The 25,536-nt window shown below is 42.0% G+C and overlaps 1 protein-coding gene across 1 annotated transcript in view; it reads right to left on the minus strand.

Moving 5' to 3' along the window:
• Window positions 1–24,649, minus strand: part of LOC134445737 (solute carrier family 12 member 2-like) — a 35,713-nt gene extending 11,064 nt beyond the window's left edge. Inside the window, exons 1-20 of the mRNA XM_063194790.1 lie at window positions 23,729–24,649; window positions 21,142–21,264; window positions 18,845–18,920; window positions 18,387–18,482; window positions 17,896–18,035; window positions 16,731–16,841; window positions 16,146–16,254; window positions 15,745–15,872; window positions 13,211–13,295; window positions 12,083–12,234; window positions 11,369–11,476; window positions 11,084–11,207; window positions 10,307–10,408; window positions 7,793–7,948; window positions 7,424–7,523; window positions 6,353–6,464; window positions 5,430–5,570; window positions 4,800–4,906; window positions 1,452–1,531; window positions 1,121–1,261 (exon numbers count right to left, since the gene is read on the minus strand). Of these exons, the coding sequence (XP_063050860.1) occupies window positions 1,121–1,261; window positions 1,452–1,531; window positions 4,800–4,906; window positions 5,430–5,570; window positions 6,353–6,464; window positions 7,424–7,523; window positions 7,793–7,948; window positions 10,307–10,408; window positions 11,084–11,207; window positions 11,369–11,476; window positions 12,083–12,234; window positions 13,211–13,295; window positions 15,745–15,872; window positions 16,146–16,254; window positions 16,731–16,841; window positions 17,896–18,035; window positions 18,387–18,482; window positions 18,845–18,920; window positions 21,142–21,264; window positions 23,729–24,184 (2,647 nt within the window). The 5' untranslated portion in view covers window positions 24,185–24,649. The remainder of the gene's footprint in view (window positions 1–1,120; window positions 1,262–1,451; window positions 1,532–4,799; window positions 4,907–5,429; window positions 5,571–6,352; window positions 6,465–7,423; window positions 7,524–7,792; window positions 7,949–10,306; window positions 10,409–11,083; window positions 11,208–11,368; window positions 11,477–12,082; window positions 12,235–13,210; window positions 13,296–15,744; window positions 15,873–16,145; window positions 16,255–16,730; window positions 16,842–17,895; window positions 18,036–18,386; window positions 18,483–18,844; window positions 18,921–21,141; window positions 21,265–23,728) is intronic.
• Window positions 24,650–25,536: the final 887 nt, after the last annotated feature.

Raw genomic sequence — 25,536 nt, forward strand, 5'->3', positions numbered from 1 at the left:
GCGGTTTTGTCAATATTGCACCACACGCAGTCACGCACGCATCTGCGTACTTTGTGTCAGGTGTTCTCCCGGCCACACGGACAATTGATGCAAAATGTGCCCACACAAGCGTATCCTGACGCAAGCATGTCCCCAGCCTTACAGTACATAAAGCATATAACTTAAAGGTACACTATTTCCAGAATTCATTCTACCCATTCACTAATGTTACCTTTTTCATGAATATTTTCCACCACCATCAAATCAAAGTATTCATTATGACTGGGAAAATTGTACTTTTCATACATGAAAAGGGGACTCTTCTCCATGGTCCGCCATTTTGAATTTCCAGAAATAGCCATTTTTAGCTGCAAAAATGACTGTACTTGGGCCATACTAGAAAATATTAGTTTATTACTTAGTAAACTTTCATGTAAAGATCAAATTTGGCAATAGGCAGCCCAGTTTCAATGAGCTGCATAGTTGCAGTACCTTTTTTGACCATTTCCTGCACAGTGTCCCTTTAAGATTTAGCTTTCACATTCAGTGTTTCTTACACACACCAAGAATTGTTGTGTGGCTATCCATAGAATGGCTATTCCATAGAGTGGCTATCCATAGAATGGCCCACGTATGGAAAACATTGACATTGCTCAATAAATGGATTACATTTACACAGTAAACCACATTGTCACCCAGCAGACTACCCAGAGAGCTTCACAGTGACTTACAGCACATTTATACTGTGCATTGATGGCTGCAATACCAAACATGGACTAAAACAGTATTGGGCTCTAGAAGCGTATAGGGTTCATTGTCCTGCTCAACGTCATGCAGAATTGGAAATTAAACAGAAGACCCTCTGGTGACTTGCCACACCACTTCACACACAATGTTTTGCGCTGTTGCCATACTGTCAAGTGAAGGGTAGGGCCTATATACACAGTGGGCACCAGAGGGCACCTTTCCCAAATACTTATTTACAATATATACACTTCATAATTTCAGAGGTTGTAGACATAGCTCTTCATAAGTCAGTTTTCAAAAAGAAAAAAACATATTCTAATCATTATAATCTGACTACACACCATAAACATTATTGTTATTATTATGGTTATTGCCGTTCTGTCATACTCCATACCTTTGTGTATAAGGGGGCTACTCTGGGTGCCGGTGGCCTTCAAGGACGGTTTGGAGTCACCGTCTGGGTCTTTAGTTATGTTGACGGAGACCACATACTCTTTCATTCCTGGACCTTTGTCTTGGGATGACAGTAGCTCATCTGGAAACAGCAGGGCAGTTTTTAAGGTGCTTTTACTGAAATCACAATGTACTGTATTTAATATATTTTTAAGCTGCTTTGTCAATGGAATCATCATAACTGTTATAATACAAAAAACCACACACAAAGACACATGCACAGACAAATACTCAAATGTAATAATAACTTGATCCCTCGTGTGACAATGAACCTTGTTCGTGGATGTGTGAGATATCCAGACCCTCTTTTAGCTTCAGCAGAACCACACCATACTGCAGATCAAACGCATCACTAAGGGAGCAAGAAAAACACATCCACACAGTCACATACTTATCATGAATGAGGAGATATTCAAAACACACCTTGGCTTCCAAACATAAACATCCTGACAAACTTTTTTTTCTGGACGCCCAAAAATATCAAACAAGGAATACATAGGGTACATATATCATTTTTTAGGTCTGGTTATGACATGCAATTATCCTCAGTAGAAAACGCCTAGCTTTTATAAAATGACTCCCATCCCCTGCATAAGGAATTCCAGTTTTTACCTTCTGGTTCCCGCTTTAAATGCCCATTAGCTAGGACAAATAGATATAAGAATTCATTTTTACCCTCTGCTATTCAACTGCTAAATTCCACTAGGAAGCATAGATAGCCATGAGTTGTATGTTTAGCTATTTTAAGCCCTACTCTGTAGATCTTTCTTTTAGATTACTCATGTATCTTAACCCCTCCACCTTTTTATGGGTTTTTAACGGTTATTTATGTCTGTTAAATGTTTTATGTGTGTGTGTGGGGGGGGGGGGGGGGGGGGGGACCACCACTGCAAAACAATTGCCCATTCTGGTACAAATAAAGGCTACTACTACTACTACTACTACTACTACTACTACTACTAGCTTTGCACCAGGGCTTGACGTTTTTTACAGTCACAGGTCATTTAGCCTTTCTTCTAGCCACAGTGTTACTTTCAATGTTTTTAATATTCTTGTATTAAAATACAAACAAGTGATGCCACTTCAGTGATTTATCACACCAAAGTATAGATCGCCTGCCAAAGTGGCTAGTAGTAAGACTTAAATTGTTACTGCCGAGGCCCTGTTTTATCCGCATTTGACAATGTTATTGTCATCGCTAACCAACACTCCCTCTGTTCACTGATTGTTTAAGTAAAGATTAGACTGGAGTTTGATGTCCATAGGCAGCGTTATCCAGCATTATTATATGGTGTGACGTCCTCGGTCGAATGCTCCATTCATTTCAATGGGGCTCCCCAACGTTCGCACGTCTGATATTTGAGATAAGGACGAGTTGGTCTATATCAGACCGCTGTCAATGGCAACAAGACTTTTCACTGCTAAAGCGAATGTTTCATATCACTCCGCAGGGGGTCCGGTCTTTTGTCACTCTAATCAGCTGCTGTGATAGACAATACCTGTTGTCTAGGCTACCTGTTGCCTAACGACGTCAGCTGCAGCACTATTTTGTGTTGCGCAGCAACAATCTTTTGACATGAAAAATTATAATAAAATTAACATTAAATAAAGAAATGTCCCCGCCATGTGTGAATCATTTAAGTATATCCATATAATAAGCGGGTTAACGTTCGGCGAGTCGGTCGCTTTGTGGAATAGCAGCACCGCTCCGCGTCGGGGTCTAAAGATTCTCTCTGTCGTGCTGCTATTCCACGGTAGCGACCTTCTCGCCGAACGTTAACCCTTACTTATTATATGGTTGTGACGTCATCGGTCGAATGCTCCATTCATTTCAACGGGGCTCCCCAACGTTCGCACGTCTGTTATTTTTCGATAACGGACGGGTTGGTCTATAACAGACCGCTGCCAATGGCAACACGACTTTTCACTGCTAAAGCGACTTTTCAACAAGGCTCTAATCAGCTGCTGTGATAGACAACACCTGTTGTCCTGGCTACCTAGCTGTTTAGCGGTGTTCCACAACGGCACTGTTTTGTTTTGCGCAGCAACAATCTTAACATTAAATAGGCCTAAAGAAATGTCCCCGCCATGTGTGAGTCATTTAAGTAGGCTATATCCATATAATAAGCGGGTTAACTTTCGGCGAGTCGGTCGCTTTGTGGAATAGCAGCACTTCAGAGAGAACAAGACCCCTCCGCTCCGCGTCGGGGTCTAAAGATTCTCTCTGTCGTGCTGCTATTCCACGGTAGCGACCTTCTCGCCGAACGTTAACCCTTGCTTATTATATGGTTGGGACGTCATCGGTCGAATGCTCCATTCATTTCAACGGGGCTCCCCAACGTTCGCACGTCTGTTATTTTTCGATAACGGATGGGTTGGTCTATAACAGACCGCTGTCAATGGCAACAAGACTTTTCACTGCTAAAGCGACTTTTCAACAAGACTCTAATCAGCTGCTGTGATAGACAACACCTGTTGTCCTGGCTACCTGTTGCCTAGCGGTGTTCCACAACGGCACTGTTTTGTTTTGCGCAGCAACAATCTTAACATTAAATAGGCCTAAAGAAATGTCCCCGCCATGTGTGAATCATTTAAGTATATCCATATAATAAGCGGGTTAACTTTCGGCGAGTCGGTCGCTTTGTGGAATAGCAGCACTTCAGAGAGAACAAGACTAAGTCTAACCGCAGAAATACACCAGCGGCGATCTGAGCGAGTCGCGCGACGGAAGTAATTGACTTTGTATTGAGTCGAGAGACAAAAGCGATTCTGGAGACTAGAGCGATTTGCGCGACCAGCGCGACAATTTGAAGTTGAAATCTTTTCAACTTTCTATGACGCGGTTCGGCGACAAGCCGCGACAGCCAATGACTGTATAGAGGTCAGTGACCACAGCCAATGGGAATGCTTGAATGCTTTGCCTTCTGCCTGTATGGACATACTCTAGTCTCCTCAATCTCTCGTATCGCTTGCTGCTACACTCTGTCGCTTGAATCGCGTCGCCGCTGGTGTATCTCTGCGGTAAAGATTCTCTCTGTCGTGCTGCTATTCCACGGTAGCGACCTTCTCGCCGAACGTTAACCCTTACATAACCAGCTAGCGGTTTATGGTGAATGGCCTAATGGTGAGGGTGTTGATCTTCGCATCAGAGGGTTGCAGGTTTGATGGTCTCTCCACATCTCATCCCTGCCCTTGAGTAGGGCACATGGTGTAGTCTACGTAGAACGCGGGTATACAGAGTATACCCACTTCTAAATTTCAGGGATTTCAGTATACCCACTTTAAATTGATTGATCCATTGTTTTGAATAGCACAAATATATACAGTATACCCACTTCAAAAATACATACAATATATACAGTATACCCACCATAAAAAAGTAGACTACACCACTGAGTAGGGCACATAACCCCACATTGCTCCAGTGACCAACACCCCATAATAACACATAATTTTCTTTATATATATATATATATATATAAAAGTACCAGATTGCGATGTTAATTACGTGTACTTTTAATTTGATTTATCACCATCACCTCCCATCGTGGCACAAATGGCACTCTACCATGACATACTGCAGATGGAAGCTGGCATTTTAATGGGTTGTTGTTTCTTACTGAATGGTGTTGATGTAAATCTCCACGTCTTTCATTTCCCCATCCCGCCAGTTGTTTTTAAAACCTAACACCAATGTGTTGGTCTTCAGCCGACCCAACCCTGTAGCCTAAGATAAACACACGCGCACACACACACACACACACACACGCACGCACGCACGCTCGCACACACACACACACATACACGCACGCACGCACACACACACAGGCACACACACACAGAATTGTACGTCAAATGTTGAATAATTAAGGTAAAAACACTCCATTCAATTCAGCAGACATGTGGCCTGAACCCTAACATTGTACACCTATACTACAAAATACAATACCAGTAGTATAAAATACAAACTGCAGCACAACACCCATTAGCGGCAGCCTCTTCTGGTCTCTACCTGTAGTAGAATGAAAAGGAAGAAAGGAGTCGCACACTGGAGCTGAATGCAGAATCAGAAACTGTATTAAACAAAGCCGAAAAAAGAGACCTGTCTGTCGGTTTTATTTACTTTTTTCAGCTTTGTTTCCAGCTCCAGTGTACGACTCCTTTCTTCCTTTCTACTGCTCTTGGAATTACGCACCGAGCGATACGCTTAGGATAAGACATTGGCGCGGACGCCACCCCACCATCACTACCTGTAGTAGGTAATGAGCTCCATCCCGCAGGTCTTTAGCAAACACGGGCGTGTAAAAGGCCTTGGTGTGGTTCTTTAGCAGCCAGCGTTGACATCTCAGCTGGTCACTCAGCATCTCCTTGTAGACTGGGCGGCGCAATCCCTGTGGTTATATTCAGTGGTAGATAGAGAGGTATACGTTAACGACAATCCCTGTGGTTATATTCAGTGGTAGATAGAGAGGTATAAGTTAATGACAATCCCTGTGGTTATATTCAGTGGTATACGTTAATGACAATCCCTGTGGTTATATTCAGTGGTATACGTTAATGACAATCCCTGTGGTTATATTCAGTGGTAGATAGAGAGGTATAAGTTAATGACAATCCCTGTGGTTATATTCAGTGGTAGAGAGGGGGGTTTAAGACAATCATTGTGGTTACATTCAGTGGTAGAGAGGGGGGTTTAAGACAATCATTGTGGTTACATTCAGTGGTAGATGGAGAGGTGGGTAAATGACAGTGATGGGCAACCTGGATTCAGAGTGGATTCAGTGGATTCAGTGCCACATATTCCAAATGACCTGGTTTTACCTGTCCAATGTACCGTAACCAGGTGATTGCCTAATTGGACAGGTGAAACCAGATCATTTGGAAAATGTGGCGCTGGATTGTAGTTTCTGAATCCCGGTTGCCCGTCCGGTAAATGATGCGCGGTAATCTGTTGCAGGTCATCTTCTGTATTTCGGCGAGTTATATCGAGAGATGTGGGGATTTTTTGGGTTTTTTTGCAAGAATTGCAAGAATGACTCCAGAACATATACCAAGAAAAATTAATTCATCAATAAAAACTGTAATTAAGTGTCCTTAAGGTTTACTGATAGGAGTCTGTCAAACAGTTTGAAGAAGATATATCAAAAGGCAAGAAAAAGAGAATTAGTCCTACTATTCGGACATGTCCGCAGACCATGAGTCCCACGTTTTTGGTGAAGGAGTGTACCAGGTTGAGCAGTGCTGGGCGGGAGTTGGGATAGCCAGTCATCACGAGGCACTGTGGGCTGTAACACAGCAGTAACACCATTACATACTAAACAGGAGTGTGCACACAAAAAATACAATACTACGCCATGTTAAACCACACAAGAGTGCACACACACACACACACACACACACACACACACACACACACACACACACACACACACACACACACACACACACACACACACACACACACACACACACACACACACACACTGTGTTAAGTGGGTGCATGATCATGGGAAAGCAAACATTAACACATGATCAGCTCACCATGGAGTGAAATAAGCTGAACTATGTTCCAAGTGTCTAGGTTTTATGTGTAGGGTGTACTAGTAGTGTGTCATTGGGGAGGGCTAAGCAAAGTGATGTAGCGGCTGTGTTGGCCTATTACGTGCAGTTAACCAGTTTGAACTGGTTTGAAATACAACCGTCAGTTCCACAGCTTGGCTAATGGAGCGGTGCCAGACTGTACTTGTAGTACCAGGGATGGTACAGGTCCCTTCAGAGATGCACTAAAAGACTGGCCAACCGCGTTTACCACCAGGCCATTAGACTTTTGAATTTGCAGGACTGCTGAGGAACATTACTGTCTAAAATGTTATCCATCTATCCATTGGACATTTCTGTGTGTGTGTGTGTTTGTGTGTGTGTGTGTGTGTGTGTGTATGTGTGTGTGTGTGTGTGTGTGTGTGTGTGTGCGTGTGCGTGTGTGTGCGCATTTGAGAGAGAGAGGGGGGGGGGTGTGTGTCGAGTATTATGCACTTAATCTCTGCTGCACTTTAAGTGGGATGGGGGGGCTGGGGGGTCAAGCACTGGTGTCACTTTTACCTCTTATTGCACTTTACTTAAAAACCTGCTGCTACTAAGTATTGTACCCCAAACACAATTTCGTTGCCTTTTTGACAATGACAATAAATTCTTGAATCTTGAATCTTGAATCTATAGTCTGGCTTGCCAGGTCGGGCCACAGTACCGGAAGTTCTTGATGTGGTCTTCAACTCCCGTGAGGTGTAAACAGTGGGACAAGGCCTGGTTGTACATCAGCGCTTGTGTGGATGAACCCCAATTCACATCTGAAATAAAGAAAGAAAGAAAGAACGAAAGAAAGAAAGAACGAAAGAAAGAAAGAAAGAAAGAAAGAAAGAAAGAAAGAAAGAAAGAAAGAAAGAAAGAAAGAAAGAAAGAAAGAAAGAAAGAAAGGAAGAAAGAGAAAAAAAGAATTGCCAACTTGTCAAAATCATGCATGGAATACATGCAAGCATGTAACATCTACTGCTTAGAGCCAACTTGAAACTAGTTAGGGCATTGATGATTACATCAACGAGCTTAGCTGACTTCTTACCTGGTTTTTTGTAGCCGACGTAGATGTACAGGGCCATGACGATGACATTAGTCACCAGTGCGGCCCACCAGTTGATGACAAACATGACGACACAGCAGAGGATCGCTCCAGCCAAGGAGACCCACTTATTGTAGTACTTAAAGCTGGGTCGCCAGCCTGCAATGTGGAGGGCACAATGAAAGGGACACTGTGTGAGATTTTTAGTTGTTTATTTCCAGAATTCATGCTGCCCATTCACTAATGTTACCTTTTTCGTGAATACTTACCACCAGCATGAAATTCTTTATATTCATTATATCTGGAAAAATTGCACTTTTCATACATGAATTTCCAAAATAATAGCTGCAAAAATGACTCTACTTGGACCATACTAGAACATATTTGTTTATTACTTAGTAAACTTTCATGTAAATATCAAATTTGGCAATAGGCAACCCAGTTTCAATGAGCAGCATAGTTGCAGTACCTTTTTGACCATTTCCTGCACAGTGTCCCTTTAAGGAGTTGGGCAAACAGGACAATAGCCAAACAGTGTACAACCCAGCCAAACAGTTGATGTTAGGGTTCAAATTGCCTTTGGACAGCCTTGCCCAATGCTAAGATGATTCAAATGTCCGCTTTCACTCCAGTCATTAAACTTTGACACATTTTTAGTAGGCTATATTGTTGAGGACACATAATAGAAACAACAGGTTAGGAAATGGTTGTTAGATTTTTTTGGGCTAGGTGAGTTTTTTTGTCACACTCTTTATGCAAGTATTGCATCAACACGAAATTCTATTTCCACACAGAACAATTTTTTTTTAAAGGCAACAAGAGAACACTTTGCCGTCACACTGAATGCTGAGTCATGTACAATAAAACAGTCACGAAATGCTTTATGTGTAGTTTATGACAGTTGCTATGGATGTTTTGAAGGAACCTGACAATTAGAGTCCATTTTTACTTTGCACTGTACCATCATATCCTGTAGATACAATGTATCCAGCGATTTGACATATCAGTGGCGATGGCATTGGCTTTATAAATAGCCACTCACAATGAAATACTATCTGATTATTCTGGTCATCGCAGTCGCTACATAAGGTGAGCCCCCGCTTTTGGCCAGGCTTGTGAGAATTATTCAGACAATCTGGCTGTGAGGCCAAACATTCCACAAGTTTATTTTGAAAAGCACAAGGCAAGATCAAGGCGTGCCAGACACCCAATTATATTGCCAGCTTCAGAGAGTTAAAACCAACCGTGTCACATATTTTCAGATGAATACAGTGCCACACAAGTAATAGTTTGCTGTACTCTATATCTGAACTAGAGACCAAACCTGGGGTGCATTTCTGGAAAGCGTAGTTGCTAACTATGTTGCAATTTCCCATTGGCAACAACTGAAGTTGCTAACTGCTAACAACTACGCTTTCCAGAAATGCACCCCTGGCCACACAGTGCTGGTAAGACTCTCTGACTTAAGTTGTGATAGGCCACCGCTCATCTGTTTAGAAGGTGCAGGATTCAGTAGAAATTTCTGTATAAAAAGAAGGCAATCCGCACACTACAGGTCTATTTTTGTGTAAAAAGGATCTTTACTTGACTCGCAAGCTTTCGGTCCTTAGACCTTCATCAGGCAGAGAGTCTCTCTACCTGCTTTCAAGCTTTCGGTCCTTAGACCTTCATCGGGCAGAGAGTCTCTCTGCCTGATCTAGGTTTAAGGACTGAAAGCTTGCAAGTCAAGTAAAGCTTCTTTGCACAAAAATAGACCTGAAGTGTGCAGATTGCCTTCTTTTTATACAGAAGACTCTCTGACTGCAATATGTCTGGCAAGTAATTCCTCTGACCACACAAAAACACATTTGATTAGCATACAGTAGATCACTCAAATATAGTAGATAGATATAGTAGATAATTCAAATATACCTGTACCTATCAACCTACATGCTTCTTCTGCTTTCTTGGAGTATACAAAGACAGTTGTGTGTGCATGTAAGGTGTAAAAGGGAAGAACATTAAACACAGTATATCCAAAGAACCAAACTAGACTACAGCATGCATAACATACAACACTGTTTCTCAACCTTTTTTTAGGCAAGGCACCCTTTCAATTCATTAAAAATTTCAAGGCACCCCAAATCAACAAGCCATAACATGGCATCGCATCCGATACCACACAAGCTTAGAAAAGTAACACAAGACCTACGTTCGAAGTTGCAGCTGACTGGGGCGACCTATATTTACTTGTGCGTAAATGGCAGATGAAAGATTCCGCTGACTAGCATTAACTTATCAATTTAGACAAATATGTATTATATTACATAATTTATTTATCAGCCACGATTCCGCGGCACCCCAGGGTGCCCCAGCACCCCTGTTGAGAAATACTGACATACACAGTCCTGACGGTAGCTATTCATGCTGCTGTTATGTCATGCATACTGTGGCCTGGTTTGAGATGATACTATGATGGCATGCATGTGGTCTAGTTTGCGAGCCACGTGGACATCATGAATAATGGCGGCAGCCTACCTGGTGAATTGGCCAAGGAGGCATGGAAGACAGAGAAGTTAATGAGGGCGTAAGAGGCCAGGAAGAAGTTGGAGATGATGGGAGCAATGATGTTCAACTCAGCTGTTGGCATGACAGCACAATAAGACAGGTATTATATTTCATATCGGAAATGGTAACACTAAACATTCTTTACAGTATGTAGCTGACAATAGCACAAATGTTTGGAAGAGGGTGGGACATTAGCCTGACAGGCCATACCATTCATTTTGAATTACTTTGTAATTCACAAATGGTCTGATAAGATTACACTTCTCTGGAGAGGGTTAGTCATCCACCAGCCGGCCGGCCAATAAGCGAACGCACTTGGGCGCATAATAACATACGTCATGAACGTCAACTGTCCGCGATTGGTGACAGCAGGTTTCAAACCAGAGCTAAGCTCACTCCTCCCACCCAAGCGCTCCAGGGCATCGAGGATCCAGACCGAAAATGAATTATGACATAATTAATGTGGCTAGAAGAACCAGGCTAGAAGAACATACTCTTAACATTGTTTTAATGGTTTAAGATGCTACAGTATGGTTACCATTTGCATTCATATGGCTATGTATGCAATGGCATTAAACTTCATATCTCCCTTGCCATAGCTCACACATCTTAGTTATTCGTTTGATCCAGGTGCTGTACTAATTTGGATCCATTGATCAACTACTGTACATCTGCCATAGCAGAGGAAAAAATGTTTCGAAGGTGTTTACTGTCCGTACTATGATTCGTTTAAATAGGCTGACCCACCAATCAAAGTGAAGGTCAGTCCGATGAAGAAGGTCAGGAGGTAGCCTCTCAGGGGCTCGTTGTTTTTCCCATAACCCTTTGCAAACAGGCCAAGCCCTGGATATATGTTGTCCTTGCACAGTGCCTGCAGAACGCGAAGAAAAAGAGGGACACCAAAGACATGCATTAGCATGGAGGTAATGTGAGATTTTCAAAGGGGCAATCGCTTGGTCTTACTGTACATACCGTAGGAAACCTTTTAGATACATTGCAAAACTGTTGCGTAAATACTTGTGCAAAACTAACCTGAAATACTTTAGGGGCGCTGACGAGGGAGGCCAGAGCTGAGGACAGAGTCGCCGAGAAGATGCCGGCAGTGATCAAAGGACCAAACGCAGACACCATGCTCATCACCTAGCAACAAGGTCAACAAATCAGTCAGATCATGGTCAATCAATCCTTGTGCAAGTGTAGTTAACCCATTTTGTCCTACTGTAAGCCCTTTTAGGGAAAGGGTGCCCTCTGCCCATTAAATCCTAAATATCTCAGCCTCTGAAGCACAAAGAAACATGAAATGAGTTACATTTAAAAGCTTGGACCCTCGTTTTGCCTTAGAATGTGTTCATTCAGCTCTAACTTACGCACATTTTTTATTAAACAGCTCAAATCTCAAGAACTTGAATGCAGCGTATATGTGTCTCCAGGACCCAATGGGTTAATACAGTCCATGCATTTTCAATGATTAGCTGATGTACTTTCAATTGAACAATTCAAATGTACACACAGACTTGAATAGTTTGGTCAACAATGGAGACATTGCATTTTCCAGCTGTTCAATACATCAGTGGACCAATGTGATACATGCACACATCATGCCTAAACTCATTTCAAAGCAACCTTAAGTTGTGGATTATTATTATTATTATTGTTGTTGTTGTTGTGTTTTTTGTTGCTGTTGTTGATGATGATGTGATGATGTCGTCATTATTGTTATTTTTCTTCATCTTGTGCAATGCATACCTGAAAGTCGTTCTGAAGCCCAAACTTGCAGCCTCCTTCTTTGCAGATGGAGAAGTCGTAGCCCAGTGTGCAGGCGGCATCGGTACAGTTGACATTGGGTATTGAGATGCTGTCATTGTGGTCACCTGTGGCATCTCTGACAATACAGGCTCCTATTGAGGAGAGCACATTACAGCGGTTTATTTTACTGTGACTATTGTATTATTACTTCATCACAAGCGAGATGAGGTCTGGAGACCTGCCTACTGTAAATCCCGTAGGGGGTGTGCAGTTTTTGATTGACATCGGCTGTTTATTGGTGCGTTATGAATGTGTATCGTTTGGCATATCGTGGCATAGTCAGCCGTGTCAGTTGTATCTATTCAAACAAACTGCTGTCACTGCCTTTCCACGCCTCCCTGCTCTGTGATTTGTAGAGAGACAGGGACCATGACATGGTCCCCTCGCTGAGGGTAGAGTCCATGCTGTCTTTCAGATTGGAACAATTGTGCAAAGCAGCATGGGATTTCCCAGGCTAGTATCTATATGTTCCACTTTCAACATCTAATTTCATGTACATGTGCTGTACACACCTACAGTGTAGCCGAATGTTGTTACATACTGCTACACACGTTCTGTGCCTCTGCCAGAGGCATACTGTTTATTTTATGATAACTGGTGTGATAGAGATACTAAGAAAAATGCCTGGGAAACTCCCATTGCCAGTGTGACAGCACTCCATAGCACACAGTGCAATTGCATTTATGTCTCATCAGTGCAAGGGAGCAGCCCCCAACTCGTGCCCCCAAGGTACAGCCAGACAAGACAGTACTATGTTCACGGTGCCTTAGTCATGGAGGAGGACGGGGAGAGCACTGGTTATGCAGTCCACCCACCAACTTGGCAGGGAGTTGAACAAGGAGCATCCCTCAAGCCTGAAGCCCTAACCTCTTCCCCACGACTGGCCATCTACCTGCCTATCTATGTTGTGAGTATAATAGTGACTATGCGTTCATGTTAGGTTTAAGCTCATTGTGTGTGTGTGTGTGTGTGTGTGTGTGTGTGTGTGTGTGTGTGTGTGTGTGTGTGTGTGTGTGTGTGTGTGTGTGTGTGTGTGTGTGTGTGTGTGTGTGTGTGTGTGTAGCCTACCTGTTGAAACCGTCACACCAAGGTAAACCACCCCAGTGATAAGGATGGCCAGAAGAGTTCCCTTGGGAATGGCCACCTGAGGATCCTGATGAAACACAGTACAACAACAACAACAGTGAACAACAACAACAACAACAGAACATTTTTTCAAACGTTGTCATCAGGCTACTTCTATAAAAATGCTGAAAGTCTGGCCAACGTTTGTGTGAAAAAAGGGTGTACCAGAAAATGACGGTTCATTTATCTCTCCTTTGACACTATTTTTCCAAAAAATGAACATCTTGCTGCATAGCATAACAGTGTCGTAACACAGTCATACATGTGTCATAAACATTATGTCAATGTCAAAAACATTTTATGACTGTGTCATTAAGTGGCATTCGGTTATGGTAAAGACAGCCCTAACAATGTCAACTTTTCATGACCACGAAACATTTATGATGTTTATGACTCGTTCATGACTGTGTCATGACACTGTTTTGACACTATTATGACACTGATACATATGACACTATTATGACACTGATACATATGACACTATTATGACTAGGGCTGGGTAAAATAATCGATTCAATCGATAATCGATCAATATCATTTAAAATTCACATAATCGATTCACAGGGCACAAAATCGATTTTTTTGGTTCTTTTTCTTTTTGTTCTTTTTGTTTAATTTAGGCCTATGGAAAATACTCAGTAGGTATTAGTCAATTAGGCCTAGGCCTACTTATTACAAATGAGCAATCTGTTAACACTGTCAAGCCACAGCCCTTTGACGTTTTCATATAAAAGTAGGCAACAGCATCTTTTGGGGGAAATCCTGGCACCAAGAAGGGAACAGATTAAATCGATTTGGAATGAATCGAATCGAATCAAATCGTGATTAATCGATTCAAAGCCCTAAGAATCGAAATCGAATCGATACAGGAGCATGGCTGTGATACCCAGCCCTAATTATGACACTGATACATATGACACTATTATGACACTGATACATATGACACTATTATGACACTGATACATACAGTGCCGCCAGTTACTATTGGCACCCTTGAAGTTTAAGTACATTATGGGACATATCTCCAGACAACAAATAATAAGGTCAACCATGATTTTTCTGTAGATAGCTTGTGGTTGATACTAATATAAAAATAATCAACAGCATTAAATACTAAACTATGAGAGGGAAAAAAATTGAAGACGGTAAAGCTCCCGGGATCACTGGTATTGGCACCCTTTACTGGATACCATTGTGGAAACCTAATTTGACTCAATTATGGTAAATCGCAAATGGGAATCACCTTTGACTTGCTTTTGCCCATTAGAATTAGGCAAGGAATTATGATAGTTGTGTTTAAATAACCACCTGTTACAGCTTGTGTGTCTTTCACCAACGTGAAGACAGAGGAGATGCCTGAGGACACCACAAGTACTATTATTTGCAAAAACAAGACCTCCAAATAATAAAAGGTCATCTCAAAAGACCTTGGTAAACCATTTTCAACACTGTGTTGTGTTATTCAGAAATCTGCCAAACATGGAGCTGTAAAGAACATCCTTGGATGTGGGGGGTAGGGGAAGACATTATGATAAAAGTCTTTGGAAGTCGGTGCAAATAATGAAAAAACACAGGGGCTAACATCTACAGACCTGACTGTCAACTTTGAACTGTTTTGGGTAGTTTTTTTCAATAAGCACCCCGTGTTAAACACTACACAAAGTAGTGCCTTTTGGTTGGAGACCAAGGCAGACCACATTGCTTAATAAAAGTCATAAGAGGGAACACCTGACGGCTGTATGAGAAAATACAGGCCTAGCACAGCCTTTTTGAGAATGTTTAAGGTCAGATGAAGCAATAGCACAGTGTTTCAGTGACTCACACAAACAGCATGTTTGCATACTCTGCAAGAAAGTCTTTAAGGAAAAGGACACCCTACCAAAAATCAAGCATGGTGTCCGATCCATAATATTATGTCACCCCATTGTTGCATCAGGTATTGGAGGCTTTGACCGTATCACAGGTATCATGACAGGCATCATGACATGACAGGTATCATCATTTACAGGAAAATTTGTAACCATGGCAAGAACACTTGGTTTGAGTTGAACATCATGTGCACTCCAGCAAGACAAAAACCCAAAGAACACATCCAAATGCACAGTGGACTGGCTGTAAAATGAAAGAACAGTCATTGATGAAAACTAAAACCGTCGGAGGCTGCAATTGCTGTCTAATAGTGTGCAATTAACCCTTGAAGGAGGGGTGCCAATATTCCTGGACATGCCCTTTTTCGTGTTTTTGCTTGAAATTACAAAATGCATTTGGAAATAAATGATTGGCAATTCTAAATATCTTATAATGTTCAATTAAAAGATCTTGATGGTAAAAGTTGTGTATATTTCCTTTTATTTCTGGATATATTCCACACTTTGGTAAATAAAATTAAAGGGTGCCAATACTAACTGGCGGCACTGTATGTGACGCCGGCGTCAAGTTCAGTGTAACCGCTAGATTTTCTACAATCAGGAGCCTACTGTAAGATCTCCAGAAATGTTTGCTCCAGCCAAAATGCCCGTGGCAGCAGGGAAGAAGATGGCAAACACAGAAAAGAAGGTTTCGTCATCTCGGAAGTCAGGGCCCATGTTTTCCATCAGAATGGCACCTATGGCAGAAAGGACAACACTTTCTACTATGTGTTTTATTTAAAAAAAAAGAGTTTTGTTCATCTATATTGGATAGAAAACGCACACACACACACACACACGCACGCACACGCACGCGCACACACACACGCACGCACACACAAATGCACACACACACACACACACACACACACACACACACACACACACACACACACACACACACACACACACAATATTGTGTGTGTGTGTGCCTATATATATTACACATTTACAAACAAGGAAGAACATACCATTGTAACCAAAGAAACCCATTGGTTCCTTTGCTTCTGTACTGATGAAGGTTCCAATGAAAAAGTTGAAAATGGCTGCTATCAGGATCACCATTAGCACTATTTGAGCCTAAGGCAAAAAGAGACAATGTGTTAAAGCCATACGACATGGCCCCTGATACAAATCTGTTGTTACCAACAAATCTAAAAAAAAAAAAGCTCTGTTGTTACAAAAGACTTTCTAATATCGTAAAAATGTAGTGTTTTTCAACACTTATTACAGCATTCCATTGATGGTGCACATTACACACATTCAACAAAGTGTAATTAATAAAATTAATTGCCTGTTATCTTCCATATAGGAGGTGTGTGTGTGTGTGTGTGTGTGTCTGTGTGTGTGTGTGTGTGTGTGTGTGTGTGTGTGTGTGTCTGTGTGTGTGTGTGTGTGTGTGTGTGTGTGTGTGTGTGTGTGTGTGTGTGTGTGTGTGTGTGTGTGTGTGTGTGTGTGTGTGTGCGCGCGTGCGTGCGTGTGTGTGTGCTTCTAAATCTATACAACCTTTATCTGCGTTTGTATCAGTAGTAAGTTTGGTGTCAAATTTGGTGTACCTTAGCCTCCCATTCCATTCCGGCCACAGAGATGCCAAGCAGGAGGATGATGGTTAAGGTGCCAACAATGCGGATGTCGTTCAGCTCGTCGGTCATCAAGGCATCCACACTCTTGTCAAACACACACACAAATACAGCATATAGTACATGCACAAATCTAGACATCTTAAGACTGTATAAATACTCACAATGAGGTGAGGTTTCACGTATCTCAATATCTTTAAATGTGGATATGTTTTGTCCTGCTTTGGTGTAAACGTAACATGTGGATAAAAATAAAACCTCCATTGTAACAGATGCGTTTTAGCCCCCTAAATGGGATATTTCTAAAACTCTGTTTACGTGTAAACGGAAGGCCAAAACTAATGCGTTTTCAAAAAGATCTGTACAGGCGTTAACAGCTTCGAAGGCCTCTTTTCCATTGCCAGTTTTCTGGTAGGCCTACAGCTCGACACAGCGCAACTCGGACGCCACTTTTAGCTTCACGATTGAGCTGTGTTGTGCCTATTCCTTTTTTATTATTCCTTTTTTATGGGCTTTTTTATGCCTTTAATTGACAGGACAGTCAGAGATAGTGACGGGAAGCGAATGGGACAGAGAGACAGGGAAGGATCGGGAAATGACCCCCGCCGGACTCGAACCGGGGTCCCCGTGGGTGGGCATGCAAGCCCAAATGTGGGGGGCTTAGGTTGTGCCTATTCCAAACGCAAAAAGTTGCAGCCAAGTCGCGCTGTGTCGAGCTGTAGGCCTACCAGAAAACCGTCAGTGGAAAAGAGTCATATGTGATGGAGAACAAGCCTGGCAAGACCATGAACAGTTAAGTCTGGCAACAGTTTAGTCTGGCCAAAAGATGGGGCTTTCTCATTTACTGGACTAATGGAGGACAACTGTAACAGAGATTCTTTAAGTATATAGAGATATGCCAACATAATAGGTTTCTATGGGCACCTAATGTGACCAGGTTCCGGTCTGCCTAAAGGGGCGTGTCATAATGCTCCTAGCATTGAATAGAACAGTCCTTAGGTCTGCCTAGGTCTGCCTAAAGGGGGATTCCCCCCCCAATAATAGAACCCGGAAACAATGGGCCAATGGAACCTCTCTCTCTACTCTCTCTGACTGTAAGGTAATTAATGACACCAGTGTGTGTTTGCATTGGGTTACTTACATTAAGAAGTTCAACAACCGTTTCAGCAAAGCCTACGACATACATCGCCACGGCAACTGCATTGGCAAAGGCAAAGATGAGCCCAATGGATCCACCAAACTCAGGCCCAAGGCTTCTCGATATTAGGTAGTATGCTCCACCTTTAATATGTGAAATGGGGAAAGTAGGAGAGATAACTTCAATGAGTGGAAACGGAAACATAACCCTAATAACATACCAACAAAGCCCTATTTTATTACATGATTTACACTTTAAAAGATAAACCTTGCAAGTAAGAACTTTCCCTTTAGGATACCTTTACAGAAAGTCAATGTGTTTCAAATTTAAGGTGATCGACTAATTGCACACAACAAAGTAGAAGCGAAAATAAAATATACCGTACATGTGTAGAAAACGTTCTTACAATGCAAACTGCCAACTGGAAATTTCCAACTGCTAGGATAATCTAATTCCAATAATTGTCCAAAAGAAAAACCGACGAAAATATTTACCTCCTTTTACAAAGCCATTAGTTGCTATGGCAGACGTAGACAGCCCAGTGATAGTGGTGACTGCCACGGCCATCATGATGATCGCACAAGAGAGCACTAAGAGAGAAAGTTATAACTATCATCAGCTAGCATCACTATGAAGCTGATTACAAAAGAGAGTGACTGGAATATTGTAAGGATGAAAGAGTCCATGGAATGTAATGTGGAATTGTAGAACCTCATTTGTGTATGCTTGACCCTGGCTTTTACTCTGGACTATGCACAGTGACTTCTGACACTCCTGGATACTTTTTATGGACTCTTTTTCACTTTGGTTTTGGCTGCTCTGTGCCACTTCAGGCGCATGTGATAAATCACTGCAGCTGTGTGTGTGTGTGTGTGCGTGCGTGCGTGCGTGCGTGCGTGCGTGTGTGTGTGTGTGTGTGTGTGTGTGTGTGTGTTTGTGCTTTTTAACATACCAATGCCTGCCTGCCCCACAATCCATGACATGCGGATGAAGAGCATGACCCCCCAGATATTCAGCATGCATCGAATCTGTCAAGATGAGACATGAGAGATTTAAAGATGGCATAAAGACTAGTAGGCCTACCCCTTATGATTGTATGGGGTTGTAGCCATTTGCTGGATCTTGTGTAGCAAATGTATGATTGATAGCAGTCAATGACAAAAGACCAACAAAGGTCGGCGCCTGCGCTTGAACTTAATACTGTATTGCTTGCTTCCATTATCTTGAGTGATTGATAGCAGTAAAATTATTTGGTAACACTTCATTTGTCAGTAGCCTTAAGTCATAAACATCACATGACACTGTCAAAACAGTCATAAACATGTCATAAACATTGAATAGCTTCTCATTAAATTTCATTCCGTTATTGTTAAGACAAGTTGACATTATTTGACATTAATCACAGGGACATTACCAGAAATTGTCTTTGTCATGATTTGACATTCCAATCCATTAGGTTACATGGCATTTAGTAGACACATTTATCCACAGCATAAACATACACGACAGTAACCCATCGGTAAGACTTTACTTTACGGATCGCTAATAAGGTGGTAATTTCGTGTTAATTTCATAGTTATTTCAGGATAATAACTGTTTGTTTTTAGTAACAACAGCAAAATAACCATACAGTTTCCAGTGCATTGTGTGTGTGTGTGTGTGTGTGTGTGTGTGTGTGTGTGTGTGTGTGTGTGTGTGTGTGTGTGTGTGTGTGTGTGTGTGTGTGTGTGTGTGTCTGTGTGTCTGTGTGTCTGTGTCTGTGTGTGTGTGTGTGTGTGTCAACAAAGTGTCACCGTGCTGCGAGTCATCAGGGTGTCACCACAATGCACTGGAAACTGTATGGTTATTTTGCTGTTGTTACTAAAAACAAACAGTTATTACCCTGAAATAACTATGAAATAACTATGAAATTAACATGAAATTACCACCTTATTAGCGATCCGTACACATCTCTAATAACGCAGCAGATGGGTGGTATAGATTTACACATAGGTTAACTATGCAACAGCTTTAACCCAGCGTCTGGCTTGAAGAATAATTCAGGATTTTTAGAGTGAATTTTCTGAAATAAAGAAAGAAAATAGGAGCACATTTTCTTAGTGTCAAGTTGACATGACAAAGATGTTTTTTGGTAATGAAGCTTTGAATAATGCCATGTGATCATAATAAACAAATGTAATGTCTGGTTGTCCTCACAAAATGACTTCTGTATCACCTGGATTAATGTCAAGTTATCATAATGAAGACAAATTATATAAACTTGATATGGCAATAACGGAATGACACTTAATTACAATAATAGTAAATAATAGTCAATAAATATTTATGACCTTGACAGAATGTTTATGACATGTTCGGAACAGTGTCTTGCCATGCTTATGACAGTACAGCCAAGTTAAGTGTTACCTGGAATTCTGTCTGCATTTGTAGCATCAGCTTACTACGATTACATCTGAGTTGTTCAATTAAAAAGATCAGCAAATACTTGTGACATCTACACACCCACAACTACCATAGCGACAGGGTGCAAAAGGGGTGATGAGGATTAATCGTAGATATAGAATACGCTGTGTCACGTTCCGGTTCACAGTATCAGCGAAGATGTTGTTTTACATGTAGCGCCACCTACAGGACCTCTAGTGTTATATGTCCATGGAGGTCAATAACCATGGAATCTATCTCCTCATGGTTTGAATGTTTTTCTTCCCAGAGTACCAGCAACTAACAACAAACATGTAATAAACCTGATCATGTACAATTAAGTCCACTTTTCTTATGGCTTGTAAGGAAATACTGTTTACTGTTGCTCTCAAAACTTGAGAGTCTCCATACTCATTTATAAGCATCAGATAACTTCTTCGGGCCTCCACACATCGGTTCCGACAGCACTGTGGAGCACTTTCGCTTCCGACACAATTCCGAACCCCAAACCCAATTTCACACGAACATAGCATGGATAGTCAATGGGCGGCTCCGACAAAATAGAACTCGTCTCTCCTCGCTAGCAGATGTCCACGGACATCGGCGCTAGTGTGCAGGGTTCTATTGAAAACAATGGAATCGAACTATTGCGGAGCAGCGCTCTGCACTCTGTCGGAGCCAGTGTGCGGAGGCCCTTAACTTAAAATGGTTAACTTGAAATTCCTATAAAATGCATTGTACACATGTAGCAGGGGAATTTATTCGATACAGTTAAGAAGATCGCTTGCACTCTCATTGACAGGATGGTAGGTGTTCACCAGCACTAACCAGCACTCCTTTGATCCAGCCAAACTTAACGGATGTACTCTTGGACTCTTTCTTTTCTTTCGAGGGCACCCCCTCCGTGGATGTGAACTCCTCCCCATTGGCAAAGAAATCCTCAAAGGGCTCCTGAAGATGGATTCAGAGGCGGACAATAGTTCCACATTAGGCAAATCTGGGCAACTGTCTAGGGCCCCAACCAAATCTGCCTTCCATAAGGGCCCCCAACTTCCACACCAGTAGTGGGAAACACACAAAAAAGTTAGCCTGATCTTAATTTGTCGCTTATGTAAAATAAAGATATAACTGAGACAAAACACTAATATAGCACCAAAAACACAGAATGTTATGCCCATGTAATGACTTTTGAGGGCCCCACGTTTATATTTAGCCTAGGGCCCCCAAATGACTAGATCCGCCCCTGGATGGATTGGGAACAAGTTTTGTCAGCAGCGGAACAATTGTTATTGGTCTCTATACTTGCTATGGATTGCAATGCTGTGAAGAGTGCTCAAATCTACTCTGTTAAAAAATGCAGTGTTAATTCAACTCTGAGTGTTGGATGAATACATAGAAATTTGTGCTAGGGCGGCATACATGTATGGCTTTGTACTAGTGTTTAACTCAAAGAGTTGAATTTAACATTAAAATCGAATGGGGCCTCATATACACGGGGGGAGGGGGGGTGTCAACCAATTCACAACACAGCAAGGTGGCTGCATCAGAACAACACTCAGCATTTTATCAACTGTACAGTAGGCCTACAATTTAAAGGAAGGGGGACGGTTTCAATGACACAAAGGCACATAGCTCCTTGGATATGGAGTGAAACATCTTTCAAGCTCCTAGAAAAAGTCAAGTTGCTACAACTGAATGGGTGGTTTCTCAATGAATTAATTGCTGTTTGTTTGTAATTTAATTGTCTGGAGAACAGATTAAAGGTCAACCGGACATGAAATACAAGTTGATAACGATCAAATTTTAGATGTGGCTGATTATCAAATGAAACACAATGACAATTGACCAACAGACCTTTCGAAGGGCATTAACCCCATTAATGCAGAGTCTGTTATAACCCTATTGTCACCAAAATGGTAATGACAAATCCCATCTGCAATAAGATGCTACAAGAAATGCAATCACTATGCAGCAAAGAGCAAACCTTTTTAAAATCTCATAACACAGTTAACAACATGCAGTCAGGGTGCATGTAAAACATGCACATTTCTAGGAAAACATTAGCATTTAGAGGGGAGCGTGTCTATGTTCCCACAGCACATTGGTCCCACAGCCCATTAGTCCCACATCACTAAGACTTTTAACATTAATTTTTAGGCCCATTGGTCCCACAGCCCATTGGTCCCACACGTACACCTACTACTACTGGCCCATGTTCCCACATTTCTAAGAATTTATTCAACGGGCTGTGAGACCAATGGGCTGTGGGAACATAGAGCTGACCCCCATTATGGAATTAGAGAATAATCATGTTATAATATGTCTTGCCTTGCCAGGCTATGTTGTAGGTAGTGGTTTTAGTGCCATATCAGAATCAGCATTATTGGCCGATTGGTGCAAGAAGTTTGACTCCAGTAGATGTTGGCAACTATAGTCTAATACTGGACTGATTTCCCAGAGGCAGTTAAAAAGCTCGGGAAATCACTAGAGGTTTTAGCTGTTGGCCTAGGCCTAGAGATCTGGTGGTGAACAGCACATCCCCATTCGAAGTCCCGTGGCAAGGCCGGAGTCTGGCGGTGTCGGGGCACAGTGGTACTTTCTGCACCGGGTGCGGGAAACACAACGCGTATTGTTAGAGTGGAGGCAAGTGCATCGCTGATTAGCGTGTGGGTCGCGAGAGAGCCAGCATTGTTTCAGTGGACAACCGTGTGTGGGTGAGACCTCTGACATCACACGGTCCACTCGAGGCAGCAGTACAAAGACAAAGATTGGGTGTCAGGTGGGAGGGAGATGTTTTTCTCACATGATTAAGTCGGTCAGGTTTTTTTGTCCGAACAGGCATGCGGTCTGATGACGCAACAGAACGGCGCACAAACTTTATTAGCCTACACTGAGCTATATAGGCCCTAGCCTACGCTGTGTTGACATGTTGGGTTATAAGACAATGGATACAATCCAACTGCAAAATCAGACAATTAGGCTACTTCAACCCGCAGCATGGACCTTAGTTGTGGAGAGACATGATGTGATGATTGATTTCAATAGTACAGGCTACCAATTTGTTATTAAAAGTTCATCATTTTGTCTCTTAAGCAAATAAAAGACTTTTGGGTACGGATTACTATACGCAATATGTTGAGTAATTTGTATTGACCCAAACATCAGGTAGCAATGCTATTATAGCCCACACAACGACAGAATGCAGGATGTGGCACGTGTCGAAAATTGTTCCCAATCTTGATTCATTTACAGTACGATTATAAACAGACTAAGGTGATTATCACATTTGATATAGGCACAATATTATAATCCAGTCAACGAAACATTTCAAAGTAAATTATGTAAGTGGCTTACTCGTGTAGCATGAAAGGTGTGTTGTCTGCGTAAAAAGTTTAACTTCTTGGATAGACGTTACCTTATCAAGTTCATCGTGCAGTTCTGACAGTGACGGGCGGATTAATTTCTCCCCGAGAGTCGCCTCTGTGTGTCTGTAGAAATCGATGTTGGGGACAGCATCAATTGTGTTGTGTCCGAATGTCCTCATGTAATAAGTGCTGGAATGGGTATCGGAGAAGTGCGTTTGCCCCGAGGAATAGAGGCTCGCCTCGCTTTTAACCGTGTCCCCATTCTGGGCAAAATCTGTTGCTTCGGGGAGGTCCGCAGTCCCGCTGCTGGTATCCAGAAAGCCAACCACCCGGAACCTGCCCTTGGCCTCCTCCGATCCTGCTGCTGGTTTGGGTCCGGTGGAGGACGCAGCGGATCCTGCGTCGGCTACCACGTCCACCTGGAACCTACTCGGCCCCTGCCCGGCATCCATTGACTTGAGCGCAGGTTTTTGTCCTGCGGATGGTGACGAGGGTGGCTGAGACATGTCAAAAAGTTTTTTTTAAAAGAAGCCTCCGATATCTAAGAATATAGGATATCAATTTAAAACAAAAACAACCAAGGACAGTCTTGGCAGCACATTAATCTATCGACATGAGCGCAATTGGCACACGTTACCCCTGCTGTCAGCCAACTCTTTTGACCCTTTACGCGGTGGCTTCCCCTCTATGTTTGTGATCAAATATCACAGACGTGACTTCAACTCGTTCAGTAGGCTATTATAGCGATACGCATGCTGACTGGGAGTGTCTGCGCGGGCATCCTAATGAGTGAATGAGTGTTGTTGACCTTGCGTCACATTTCAGATCCACCGGCGCTTATCCTTATCCCAACTGAGATTGTGGGAAAAGATGGGTTAACACTCTAAAATTTATGCAAACAAAGACATCGTGAACACGTGGATAGGCCTATGTTCATCTGCCTTTGGGCAGAATTGGGTCTAATTTTAGACTGCTGCGTAACTCCAACCGTTTCTTTTCATTGATATAAATAAGTCCCAACAGTCGTCCGAGAGGTCGAGGTAATGTAGGGTCGAGGTAATAGAGAGGTAAAATAGCGCTACTGCATGAATCTGTAATCTATCATCGCACATGTAGCGTTGAATAGCTTCTGGGTACCACATTAAAACTCAAGTGTAAGAAGCGATCTGCCTAATGACAGTTTATCTGTAACGACGAAGTGCATGTGATGCGTAATTTTAACAAGGCTCACAGAGAAAACACTCGACCGTTTGTGTTTCTTGGCCCTCAAGAGAAACAATTGTTCTGTGTCGAGTAATGTCATGCTGCTTAATTAGCATAAATGACAGTGTTTCCATTATTCTCAACGCTTACTCATTCTACATGAATGAAGGTTTTTTTTTTAAATCTCTTTTCATGATACATATTGTAGCCAGGTCTAAAAGCATGCCCACTGCACATGTAGGCTACATATTTCGTTCTAAACAATACATAGGCCTATCTGAAAATCTTGCAGTAGGTTTGATGTGAATGTAGACCACTCTCACCTGTACAAGTCCTTTTCAATTGTGATGTAATTTTAGATGCAGTAATGATTCACAAACATTGTCTGCAATATCATAATAATAATATTAACAACAACAACAACAACAAAACACTAGGCTACTACTACTACTACTAATAGGCCAATAATAATACATTTTGTGACATGAGGCTAAATAAGATAAATATAAATATAAATATAAATATAAATATAAACAAAACATGAGGGTAAAAACATGGAAGAGATCATCTTGTATTTTGGAAAAATGGGTCTTTTGTGAACTTTCAAATTTTGAGAAAGAGTCCAGTGATTGTTTTGTCATTATTTAGGAGCGGC

Source organism: Engraulis encrasicolus, chromosome 3 (genome assembly GCF_034702125.1).
Source record: "Engraulis encrasicolus isolate BLACKSEA-1 chromosome 3, IST_EnEncr_1.0, whole genome shotgun sequence".
Taxonomy (NCBI): domain Eukaryota; kingdom Metazoa; phylum Chordata; class Actinopteri; order Clupeiformes; family Engraulidae; genus Engraulis; species Engraulis encrasicolus.